The following is a 12937-nucleotide window of genomic DNA, read 5'->3' on the forward strand; positions in this document are numbered from 1 at the left end:
ACTCTGCCCATGTTGTCAAAGGATACTGAATTCAGATGGATCATCTTGTGCCCTCTGCTCATTGTAGAAAAGTTTGTGCAGGAAAACAACACTGACCTCATCAATCAGGCATGGAATGACCTCGAATCCCCGCAGAAGAAGATGGTCGAGCCTCCATTGGATGCTCCACCAAGCCTTCCAAGTCATTTGGCAGAATACATCATCACCAAACCTTTCAAATAAATATCCAAAAACCTTGTTTGGTGGTGAAAATGGGCCTCTCTGCCTGATCCTTCTTATACAGTCTCAGTGCCACTGCACAAGGCTTTCCACCTCCTTCTGAAATGCATATTTGCCAGGAAGATCTGGGAAAGATAAAGTGATCTTCATCGAGATTTATTTTGAAAATAATTCCATATTCTACAGGCTGCTTCTGGATAGCAAGCTGAGACATAATTCATCGCAACTGGAAGATTATCAACTTAGCAAAAGATGCATTTTGGGCTGTCTGCAACTTGCTAATGTTCCAATACAAGGAAATATTACAAATAAATTTCAAGATCCAAGATTATGTGTTGAAGCTCACTGTGAGGATTGAATGAGGAAAAGACCACAGTTGAAGGCCCTCCTGTTGCTGCAAAAAGGGGCAACACCCTTTGAACATTCAGGAAACTCATGTAAAAAAACAATTGATGCCATCATGTAAATTGTGTTAACAAATGGAAAGATTCACTTTGCCCTGTAATTGATATATTGCTTTATATACATTTTACATTTAGACCTACAGCACGGTAACAGGCCATTTTGGCCCATGAATCTGTGCTGCCCATTTTGCACCCAATTAACCTACATTCCCGATACATTTCGAACAGTGGGAAGAAACCAAACCCCCCCCAGGGAAAAGCCACACAGACGGAGAGAACATACAAACTCCTTATACACAGCACGGGATTTGAACCCAAGACCCGACTCCTGGCGCTGTATAGGCATTGAGCTAACTGCTACGCCAACTGTGCCGTGTTTTGTGAATAGAGTACGTTTTTAGAAAAGGAATGATAATTCAGACATCGAAGTACTCGAGATGGCAGAGGCCAACAGCATCGAATCCACGCTGCTGAAGATCAAACTGCGCTGGGTAGGTCACGTCTCCAGAATGGAGGGCCATCGCCTTCCCAAGATCGTGTTATATGGCGAGCTCTCCACTGGCCACCGAGACAGAGGTGCACCAAAGAAGAGGTACAAGGACTGCCTAAAGAAAGCTCTTGGTTTCTGCCACATTGACCACCGCCAGTGGGCTGATATCGCCTCAAACCGTGCATCTTGACGCCTCACAGTTCGGCGGGCAGCAACGTCCTTTGAAGAAGACCGCAGAGCCCATCTCACTGTCAAAAGACAAAGGAGGAAAAACCCAACACCCAACCCCAACCAACCAATTTTCCCTTGCAACCGCTGCAACCATGTCTGCCTGTCCCGCATCGGACTTGTCAGCCACAAACGAGCCTGCAGCTGACGTGGACTTTACCCCTCCATAAATCTTCGTCCGCGAAGCCAAGCCAAAGAAGAAGAGCAGGGGTGGCCAACCTTTTAATTCTTAATTTAGACATTCAGCCCAGAAACAGGCCATTTCGGCCCATAAGTTTGTGCCACCCAATTAACCTACACTCCCTGTACGTACTCGTGGGCCGAAGTGGCCTGTTACCGTGCTGTACATCTAAAAATTAAAAAGGTTGGCCTCCCTGCTTTAGAGATTACTATGTCTGTCATTAGTATACATTGCTTCATTTGTAAGGTAAGTGCCGGATGTACAATATATATCTACAGATTACTGTGCAATTGAAGCCAGCTTTCCGGAGTTGAAAAATAGATTCAAGGTCCCTTGAGAAATTGGTAAGTCATTCACCCTTACATATTATGGTTTTTCTAAAATATGTGATGAGTTATTACCTGCCACTAATTTTAGTATTAGATTCAGATTTTAATGAAAAATGATCAAGGCCGTGATTGAGAGATTACCAAGCACTTCAGCATGAAAATAAATCAAGAATATTTGAAAAAAAGACGTATTATGTCATTGGTATGTACATCTAAAATAAGCCTGAGAAGTGAACCAAAAATTCAAAAATCGAGTCTGTTTATCCTACTTTCCAAGGACTTGGGTTGAAATCGACACTAGGAGGAGGGGAGCGTCTCCCACATAGCACTGGAGGAATCTCACCGGCAGAATTCAAATAGAATCTCCAGCTGTGGTATAAAATGACATGAGAGAGAACGTATTAGCTTGAAAAATCTGGGGCACAGACAGAGTGGAGACCAGGAAAAGATAAAACAGTGATTGTGAAGAAAGAGAACAGGAACAAAACCACAGCAAACACTGCACAATGGATGATGCAATAAAGTGGCCAAATCCAGTTGGACTTGTCCCAGCATTTGACATGCATTTGGCTCACACTTACTAACTCTAAATTTTTACCAGGGTTGTCAGGATAATATGGTGGCAGGTTCAGAAAATTTTAATCTTTCAATCGGACACGTCTTGAATCATTGAATTCTGCCGCATCAGCTAAAAAAAAATTAAGGTACGTACTTCTGGCATTTAACATGCACACAATCTCATTTTTAAACACCGAGCTCTGAATATCATACGACACTTTTATGATATCTGTATTTTTTAAAAATCACTTAAGCTTCTTATTTTGCTGTATACATTTTGATACAAATTTTGCTATGCACACAGGGACCATTCTACAAATCTCCTCTCCCATGATTTTTCCTCTTGTAAAGGGCGGCATGGTTAGCATAGCAGTTAGCTGTCACATCGCCAATAATCAGTACTGGGGTTCAAATCTTGCGTTGTCTGTAAGGAGTTTGTACTTTCTCCCCGTGTCTGTGTGAGGTTTTCCCCAGGGGCTCCGGTTTCCTCCCACCCTTCAAAATCTACCGGGGACGGGTGTTGTCGGTCAATTGGGCGTCACAGCTGTTAGCGTGCTGTATGTCTAAATTTAAACTTATCGACAACTTTCAATTATTTTCTCCGTGTATTTATGCAAATACACAATTTCAATCGCTTTATGTGCTTGTACATCCCACATTCTCACAAAGTTTCTCCTGAAGAATCCATTGCATTTGTTGCTGTCTATATTATATTTATGGTGTCTATTTTTCGATCTTCCATGACAGAATATCATTTATAAACATTGTATAATTAAGCATTTCTCATAATTAATAGTGAGCTTTTCATCATTTGGTGAACCACCACCATGGTACCATGGTGTCGCATTTGGTTTCCCACAATAGTGGTTATTTGTCTCACTCAAAGCAAATAATAATCATTAATTTATTTTCCTTTGAAGTACAGCATATGTGGTATGGTAGAAGTACTGATTTCAGAATCAGAGCAAACCAGGAAAACATCTTTCTCCTTCACATGTGCATCATCTGAGTTAAATTTCATCATGCCCTCTCATTTTCACAGAGAAAAATGACACATTTACACAAGCAGTTGTCACTTTTAGATCAAAACCAGATGATTTTTAGTCCTTCACCAAGCATAGTTTTACGCAATATTAAATGCAGCAAATGCATTTCCTAGGAAGCTAGGGAATTCAGAAAATAGTGACATCTTCAAATATATTCACATGACAAAAGAGGAAGCACCAAAAAGTGAACTGACCACATGCATCTTCAGTCTTTGTGGGAAGCTGGAGTAGAAATTTCTGGGGCCCCTTGTAGAGAGATTTCTTTTTAAGAATGTTTTTGAGAAACCTAAAGATACAAGTCCATAATTTGGTAAAAGTGGATGTGAAGGTAGGGTAGTGAAAGCAGCATTTAGAGCTTGTGAGTGTGAGCCAAATGGATGTCTTGCACAGGGTACAAGAGTCAGGACATCACGTTACAACCATTCAAGACGTTGGTAAGACCACACTTGTGCGCAGTTCTGGTCATCTAGCCACAGGAAGCAGGTGCAGAAAAAAAAATCCCTAGAATGTCATCAGGACTGGAGAGACTGGTTTGGCTGGGGCTTTTTCTTCTGGAGTGTTGGAAGTTGAAGGGTGACTTTATAGAGGTATGCAAGGTCATGAGGGGTAAAGTGACTGGTCACAGTCTTTTCCCCCCAGGGTAAGACAGTCTAAAGCTACAGGGCATTCATTTAAGGCTGGGGCGGGGGGGGGGGGGGGGGGGAAAGAGAACAAATTGCCAGAGAAAGCAGTGAAATATGCAAAATGCCATCTCAGTCGGTAGGAAAATGCTATATCATAACATTTCCCATTGGTTAAAATACCAACCAGGCTTCAATACAGAAAAGAACATATCTGGACCTGAAGCAGATCTGCAGTAGACGATTAATATTTTAAATTTTCACTTCTGATTTGTTATTTTCAATGTTTATATTTTTAGCCACCCCAGCCTCTCAGATTTTAATCACTTTCCTCTTGTCCTGGGCTCACCATAACTTTTCATTTCTTGTTCCATAGACAGGAGGTTCTGTGGTAGAGAGAGAGACACCAGGGTGGGGGTGTCTCAGAGTCAAGGATGCCTCTGAGTGGTTACAGAACATTCTCACGAAGGAGTGGAAGCAGCCAGAGGTTATTGTGTACAGTGTAGGAACGGGAATGAGCTCCTTTTGAGTGAATTTAGGGAGTTAGTAAGGAGACTAAAAAGCAGGACCTCGAGGGCGACAATCCGTGCTTTTACTCACGAAGCCATGTGCTAATTAAGTTAAGAATATAAAGAAAAAGTGTGGTGGAGGAACAAAAGGTATGGGAGGGGGGTTTTAGTTGCATTTTTGATAACGAAACTTAATAACTAAGGCTGTTCTTGGGAGATCATCTCATGGATCTACATGGGTAGAACTTGGAAATGAGAAGGGAGTGATTTGATTATAGGCCTCTGAGTGGTCGACAGGAATTGGAAATTAGATACAGCTGTAAGAATAATAGGGTGGTATTACTGGGAGACTATCTTCCCAAATATTGACTGGGGCACCCACAGTACAAAGGGCTCAGATGGGATGGAATAGTTCTTAATCAATATATTAAGGGCCTTAGTAGAGAGGGTAGAAACCTACACTTCCTCTTTGAGAGAATGAGATAGGGCAAGTGACTGAAGTGGGGTCCACAGTCCACAACTCCATGAGGTTCAAAATAGTTGAAAGATGGGACTGGTCTGTAAATTAGTCCTTAACTGGGGCAAGGCCAATTTTAGAGCAATTAATCAGAAGATGATTGACAAGGATGTTTCCAAGAAGATGGATGGAAAATGTTATTAAAAATAGTGAGTTCGCAAGAAACAAGCACTGCATGTTTCTGTCAGAGGGAAGGGCAAGGCTGGTACACTGAAGGAACCTTAGCTGATGAAGGATATTGAGGCTCTGGCTAGGAAAGGGATTCAGATTTAAGAAGTCTAGATCAAGCAAATCTCTTGATGAGTTCAGGAAGTATAGAAGGATGCTTAAGTGCGATATCAGGAGAGCAGAAAGAGGACATGAAATGAAGAAGGTGGGCAGGATAAAGGAGAATCACAAGAGTAAAAAAAAAGGCTTGGAAGAGAACTGGTCCCATTAAAGATCAGCAAGGCTTTCTTTGCATGGAGCCACAGGAGACAGGTAGCATTTTTAATGAATACTCATCAATCTTCCCTGTGGAAGCCAAGGAACTGGAAGAAACAAGAGACGAGGTACTGAACTATATTAGAATTACCAGGGAAAAGGTTTTAGTAGCCTTGGAGTGTATTAAAGTGGACAAATCTCAAGAGCCTGAAGAAATGCTTCCTTGCATCTTGCAGCAAGGAAGAGATGAAATTGTGGAGGTCCTTGCTGAGCATTTTCATGGGTGAAGGAGGCTAATGTTGTGCCATCGTGGTGGAAATGGGGCAGCACCTACAGGTCAGTGAGCATACCATCAGTCATTGGAAAAGTGCTGGAGGGGATTCTGAAGGACAGGATCTACCTGCGTTTGGGTAGTCAGGGACTGATTGGCAGTGATCAGCATGGACTCACACATGGGGGATTGTGTCTCATAAGTGTGATAGATTTTTTTTCAAGAGGGTAGGGCAATGGACATTGTATGTATGGACCTTAGCAAGGCTTTTGACATGGTCCCACATGGTAGTTTAATCTGGAATGTTAAATTACATGGGATCCCAGGGTGAGTTGGCATGTTGGATTCAAAACTGGCTGTGGAAGGAAACAAAGGGAAGTTGTGCAAAGATGGTCTTTTTTTCTGTTTGAAGTGGTGTGTTGCCAAGGTTGGTACTGGGTCCACTGCTGCTTGTTGATTTGGATGGCAATGTAGTTAACTTGATTAGTAAATTTGCGGATGATACCAACATTGGTGGTGTGATGGTCAATACAGAATGGTATCCAAGTTTACAAAAGGTTCTAGATCAATTGGAAAGATGGGTCATGGTGTGGCAAATGGAATTTAACACTGACAAGTGTGAATTGTTGCACTTTTGTAAGTCAAACCAAGGTTGGGCTTACATGGTGAATGGTAGGGTCCTAGAAAATGTTGTAGAGCAAAGGTACTGGTGCATAGCTCCTTGAAATTGGCAACTTGTGTGGATAAGGTGGAGGAAGTGTTTGGCACGCTGGCCTTCATTAGGCAAGGTGTAGAGTACAAAAGTTGGGAACTCATGATTCAGCTGTACAAGGCATTGTTGAGAGCAAACAGAGTGGTAGAAAGGACATCAATAATTCGAAGAAGGAGCAGATTCATGAGGATCTTGCAAGGATAGTAGGGGGTGAGTCAGAGTGAATGTTTGGAAAGGCTGGGACTTTGTCTTTACAACAGGTAAACATTTCAGTGCATCATGTAGATAACATTTTTGTATTATTGCATGACAATAAAAGGAACCATGAACCTTTATTCTCTTGAGTGAAGGGTGAAGTGTACAAACTCTGAAAGAAATCGTAAAGGACGTGGATGATTCTAGACTTAGAAAGCACAGGTTTAAGGTGAGAGGGCAGAGATTTGTGAGGGACCTGAAAGGCAATTTTTCACTAAGAGGGTGGTCCATACCTGGAATGAGCAGCAGAGAAAACTGTCGAAGCAGGTATAATAATGAAAGAGATTTGAACAAGATTATGGATGAAACTGTTTTAGAGGGATAAGGATCAAGTGCAGGAAAATGGGATTAGCCCTGAATGCTGTATGGTCAGCGTGAACTCGTTCAGCTGAAAGGCCTGCTCTACACTGCATGATTCCATGGCATATTCTTGTGTTCAAGGAGTGTTTACACTAGTGCAGTTTGTGTTATGTTAGCCTGTCCCGCATCGGACTTGTCAGCCACAAACGAGCCTGCAGCTGACGTGGACATTTACCCCCTCCATAAATCTTCGTCTGCGAAGCCAAGCCAAAGAAGAAGTGTGAAGAACCAACAGTAACTGAAGCAGTTGGAGGGATGAATTAAAAGCCGCACATTGAGACATTTGTACCAGGTATTCTAAAACAACACAACAACCACATTATTTTTCTTAGATAAAAAGATGCAATGGGATGCAGTTAAAACTTAATGGTACATTATAGCTAACATACAGCAAGAACTAAAGATACCCACCCCTATGTTCTCTGTCATGCTATTTTAAGTTTTTCTGATTTGCAGCTGATTTCAGTGTGGCTCCTACTCACTCATTCCCAGATTTTCCAGCTATGCAAGTGGCAAGAATCCAAGCTGAAAAGGGAAAGTCAAAATTTGATAAATAATAGCTGAAAGAGTTTAGCATCATAAAAGGTTCTAAAGGATGGACTAGTTTTATTTTTAAATCTAAAATAAAATGCACATGAATAAGTCTGAATAAATGGGGTCACGTTGAATGCAGCCAACACACCCGCGATCCCAGACAAATATACACTGCACCCGAGAGGCTTCAAACTAGGCAAAACAAGGTCTAAGGAGGAGTATTGGGAGGCATCTTCCCCATGCCCCTTCTCTGCAATGTCAGTAATGTCAATGGTTTTCGTAAGCAAAATATTCCAGTTTCTGCACATCATCTTGAAACAAAAATGTACTTGACCGATGTTTTTTTTTCAATGTTCACTTACTGTCTTGGGTTCTCACAATATCATCTTCTCCTTCAACATTCATTTTATTGAACTGAATGGTCCTTACACACAAAGCTAAAAGTATCTGAACATTTACTAAGGGTGGTAAGGTTAGCATTGCGTTGGCGTAATGCTGTTATTGTGCCAGTGACCGGGTTTCAAATCTGGAGCTGTCTGTAAGGAGTTTATACGTTCTCCCTGTGTTTGTGGGTGCCCCGGTTGATTTCCACCCTTCAAGACGTATGGGGGCTGTAGGTCAATTGGCCAGCACAGGTTTGTGGGCCAGAAGGGCTTGTTCCCGTGCTGTATGTCTACATTTAAAATTTGCATTTAAATAAGCAATGATTTAGATTAATCTCTCATCCTTCAGGATGATAGGATTGGTGAGACATGGTGGGGTATGGGCGTCAAGATTATTTCCACCAAGTCTAATTTTGTGCACTTACACATGCCCACTGCAAAATTAATTTAATAATTAAGATCTGCTTCATGATGGTTGAATAGGGCTGTTAACCTTCGTTCTAACTTATCTAATATTTCAGAAAAAAAATCTACAAACTCTGAATCAGGCTTGAATTATTGCTGCCAGCTGCAATAGTTCAACCATTTCTCACAGCACAAAATGAATTATAGCAGGCATCATTTGCACTTAAATTGCTTCTTCATAACAAACATGACCTTGAATAACAGATGCACGATTCTGTGCAGGGCTGGAGAAATCAAGCACACCCAAAACAAAACAAACAATCTAATTTGTTAATTGGAATTAATGGTAGGAAAACACAATAATGGTGCAGAAATTACAAGAAATTACCAGTCTGGAATATTGCACGATTTTAAGTGATAATTTTTTTAAAGAAAGCATTTATATTGCTTTCCATAATTTGAAGCGCTTTGCAGCCAGTCAAAAAAAACTCAGAAATGCTGATGCAAACAGCAGGCAATTTGCAGAAACATGGCTCCATAAACCACAAGATAATGATCAAATGTGTTATTTTTGGTTGAAGGATGAATATTTGAAACATATGTAGTGTCGTGGGATTTTTTTCTTCATGTCCACCTATGAAGGTCAATGCATAATAATTGTAACAGACAGGCATTCTTCATTATCAGTCCCTTGGGGTTTTCATTCCAGTTCTGTGACTTTTGAAGCAGCTGTGGATTTGGCAAATGAGAGAAGGTGCTGCTTGGTGAGGTGGGTGGTTTTGTTCGTAATGCTGCACAATCCTTCTGCTATTTATACATGAACTCTGCGCGCTCAGTGATTCTTCTCTATTTCGAGTGGTTGCAGGAGTCCCAATGAGCCAGGTGAGATGTTACATTCCCCTCCCCCCCCCCACCGCCCCCCCCCCCCGCCCCAAAGTGGATTTAGAAAAAAAACACTGTAAAGCATTTTGCCTGCCCTCCCGACAGTATCTTTTAATCCAGAGTTTGGAACAGAGTAGAGATTTTGACGAATGGCAATCTGACAGGGCAGCAATGAAATGTCAGCCTTCATTCACATGGAATCGGGTTTTAATCCAACATGACAGTCACTGACTCGAGAATGAAATCCTTCCATAGCATCATTTCTCCACTATTCTCATTTCTCTGTAGAAAAAAAAAGGTGCAAGCGGGCGTACTATGCATTTTATGCTTTCACTAAAAGCATATGATCAGGTAGTTTGGCTTTGTTATGAACCGAAGGAAAACTGTTGCCTGGAGCAGTGGGAGAATTTCCTGATTTTTAAAAGAACTGAGAAACAAGGAGGAGAATGAGGAAAACTAGAATGTCACATGGAACAGTCCGACACAGAACATGTCTTTCAGTCCATGATGTCTGCGCTGAACGTGATGACAAATTAATCTCTTCTGCCTGCACTTGACAACGTCCATCCATTTCCCACGTATTCACACACAAGATTCATGGTAACCTAGAATAAAAATCTGCACAGAAGAAACCTAACATTAATGGTAAAAAGACTACAAGGAAAATTGTGTGCTTTTGGGCATTTTAAAATCCTACTTTAGAATTGAGTGCCCTTTTCTGTCACAGAAGCCTGCTGTGAAAAATGAATGCCACCTAGTTTGTGTGACATATGTTGCAATCAGTAGTTCTGGCATATAACATTCATGTACCTTTGAAATTTGGGGCGGAAACCGTTAATTTCAGGGTGAATAACTGCCCAGGAGTGAGTCAGAAGCCTCCAGGCTATTCAAAAACTCTGTAATTGCTTACCACAGATGGCCTCAATTATTGATATGCATCCAAGGGACAAGAAAAAAAATGGGCAGCAGAGGGGGTCGGGGGAAGCGAAATTCTCATTTGGCAAGTCTCTCAACCGTGTGACGCCCACTGATGCATTACATATTCTTCAAAATATACAATATTAATAAGCAGCTCTTTATTTCATCCTTCTCTACCTTTCCCTCCAACTGACTGACACAAGATGCCTCAATCATCCAAATGCTGTTCACAATAAATGAATGAATTTGGTGATTTGTAATCTTCTTTCAAACTCAATAAGGCTCATCTAATGACATGCATCCTGTTTGTTTGGGGACTTTCCAGACATTTACTCCTGGCAAACCTCAACAGACTCATTGTGCACTTGGCTGTGCACGATGCGCAAGATTAGAAGTCGACCACTCTGGAACAGGTCTTGGAGAGATGTGAGGAATTTAGCCAAGGATTCTCTTTAAATGTTCAACATGCTTCTTATCCTAAAATTGAAGGTTTGGAAGCTGAACAAAAATGGTTGTTCTGGATAGTTTAGAAATGAAGGGGTTGAGCCAAGAGATGCGTGGGCCGATGTCACTATATTAGCAGCTGAGAGTATCATTAAAATGGATGAATAAAGCAAATGAGTGACCATGGGAGAGAGAAATGGGAATTGAATTCTTAAAATATACAGGAAATGAAAGAAATGTCTTGCAGCAATGAGTTTTCCTCGTGTCCCTTGTTGGGAATTGGGAAAGTCATTTAGTCATTAAGATGGCAATAAACAGTTGATACTACAAGTTACAAAAAAAAAATGATCAAAAACCATGACCTATAAAAGAATGCCAGTCCTCGCTATTCACAATAGTTAGGAGCATAGACAGCCAGCAGATAATGAAAAGACACAGATACCGATAAGTTGCTGGTAATGAACTAAGACACCAAGGACAATCAACAATCAACCCCTCAATGGAAATAAAAAAAGTTTACAAATGTTTCACCTCGTACGTTTTAGCTTCAACATAAAAGCCCTCTCTACTTGGCTCTGATTACACAATTACTTTTTGATACTCAACTACTTGCCACCACAAGACATCAAATGCAATTCATCTCATGAGAAGTAAGAATGATCAGTCATTACAATTACAGCAAAGGAGTCTGGAGGAACACATGTATCAATACCTCCAGTAATGCTCAGCTGACCTCATGAGTACTGGATCCAACAACTAACTGTTAACAAATAACAAAGGCCTTGTGCCCAAGAGTTGTCTATGCTGTATGGAAGGCTTTGCTTATAAAGATGCATTTCAATTTCTACATTTCTCCAGGTTGCAAGTAGGATGTTGTGCCTCCAGTCAAGAAAACTATGAGCAAATCGGCAACAAAAGAGTTACTGTTGATTTAGTTCAGAAGAATTCAACAAGTGACGATTGGTTTGCACCAACAGCCAACTATGACATTTAGATGTGCTTTGTGGAATGAAGCAAAAAAAAAAGAAAAAAGCCCATCACTTTAGACAGTAGACAAAATTGAGATTTCATAAATATAACAAAATCACTGTTGTTCAGTGAAAAAAATAATATTTTGTGGAAGCTACTATAGCTTCTTTTACATGCACAATACCAGAGGTATTTGGTTTAAAAAAAAATTGCGGCTCATTTTAAACATATCCAGAACTCTTCAATTCAGAAAAATATTTAGTTTATTGAACAGAGGTGTTAATAATCTAGTGACAATGCTCTCAGTGAGCACATGGTCCTCACCCTCACCCCACCTTGCTCTACCCCATTCCATTAGTTTTGAGAGCTTTAAATATAATCCCTATATATTGTTCATCAACAATAACTTTCAAGTAACTCATAAGCTAAGCACTTGATCAAAGGATATCACTGTAGGGTATAACCATAGCCACAGGTACACACTTTCGCAAGGCACCATGGATTGACTACAGGCACCGATAAGTTACATAGATCAATTTTTTTTTCCTTAATTCCCAGTCTGAATTTGGTAGCAGCAAAGGCCAACTGGGATGATTCATGTGAACCCATTGCCCTTCTGTAAATGGAGCGGAGACCATTAAAATATCTGCATTCATTTGCAGCCCGAAGACACATCTAGAATAATGGCTCAACTATCTTGAAGAATATGGGCACAATTTTCTCTTCAATCTCCACTAATACCATCAATTAATTGGTAAAGGGGTAGAATCCCTAGGGCTATTATCAGGCAGTGTAGTTTTACGAAAAACAACTGCTCCACTAAACTGATTTGGAAGAACTCCTTATGGTTACTAAAAGGCCCAAATAATATGCTATTCATTCCAAGCATGACTAAATCTTGTCAGCGCACATCAGAAACATATTTAAAGGTTTGAAAAACAGAAATCAATTATTGTATGATTTATATTTAACAGGTCACAAAAATTTTCAAGCGACAAATATTTTGGTGTGTAGATATTGCAACTGAAATAGTAAAACAGAGAAACGCACAATCCTTATCTTGGCTAGAATTTTCCATTTACCCACTCTCTCGCTGAACCAAATGATCAAATCACTCCATTCTTTCATAGCTTCTGGGAATACATCCTGTGGCTGTTTTGATCACAGGACTTCAGAATCTTAGCCAGTACCTGGGGGGGGGGGGAATGCGTCGAGACCAGTATGCACCTACTGCCAACATCTTTCTCTCTCTAATACACTGTTGATACTGCTAGATCAAT

General features: G+C 40.7%; 1 protein-coding gene across 6 annotated transcripts in view; it reads right to left on the minus strand.

Annotated features, from left to right (window-relative positions):
• Positions 1-12937, minus strand: part of LOC138735682 (peroxidasin homolog) — a 179359-nt gene that overhangs the window by 140007 nt on the left and 26415 nt on the right. Inside the window, exon 1 of one of the 6 annotated variants that reach the window (XM_069883883.1) lies at positions 3650-3710. The exons of the other annotated variants lie outside the window; for them this stretch is intronic. Within the exon in view, the coding sequence (XP_069739984.1) occupies positions 3650-3654 (5 nt within the window). The 5' untranslated portion in view covers positions 3655-3710. Of the gene's footprint in view, positions 1-3649; positions 3711-12937 lie in introns of those variants that run through there. 6 annotated transcript variants of the gene reach the window in all.

This window comes from Narcine bancroftii, chromosome 6, assembly GCF_036971445.1.
Source record: "Narcine bancroftii isolate sNarBan1 chromosome 6, sNarBan1.hap1, whole genome shotgun sequence".
NCBI lineage: Eukaryota > Metazoa > Chordata > Chondrichthyes > Torpediniformes > Narcinidae > Narcine > Narcine bancroftii.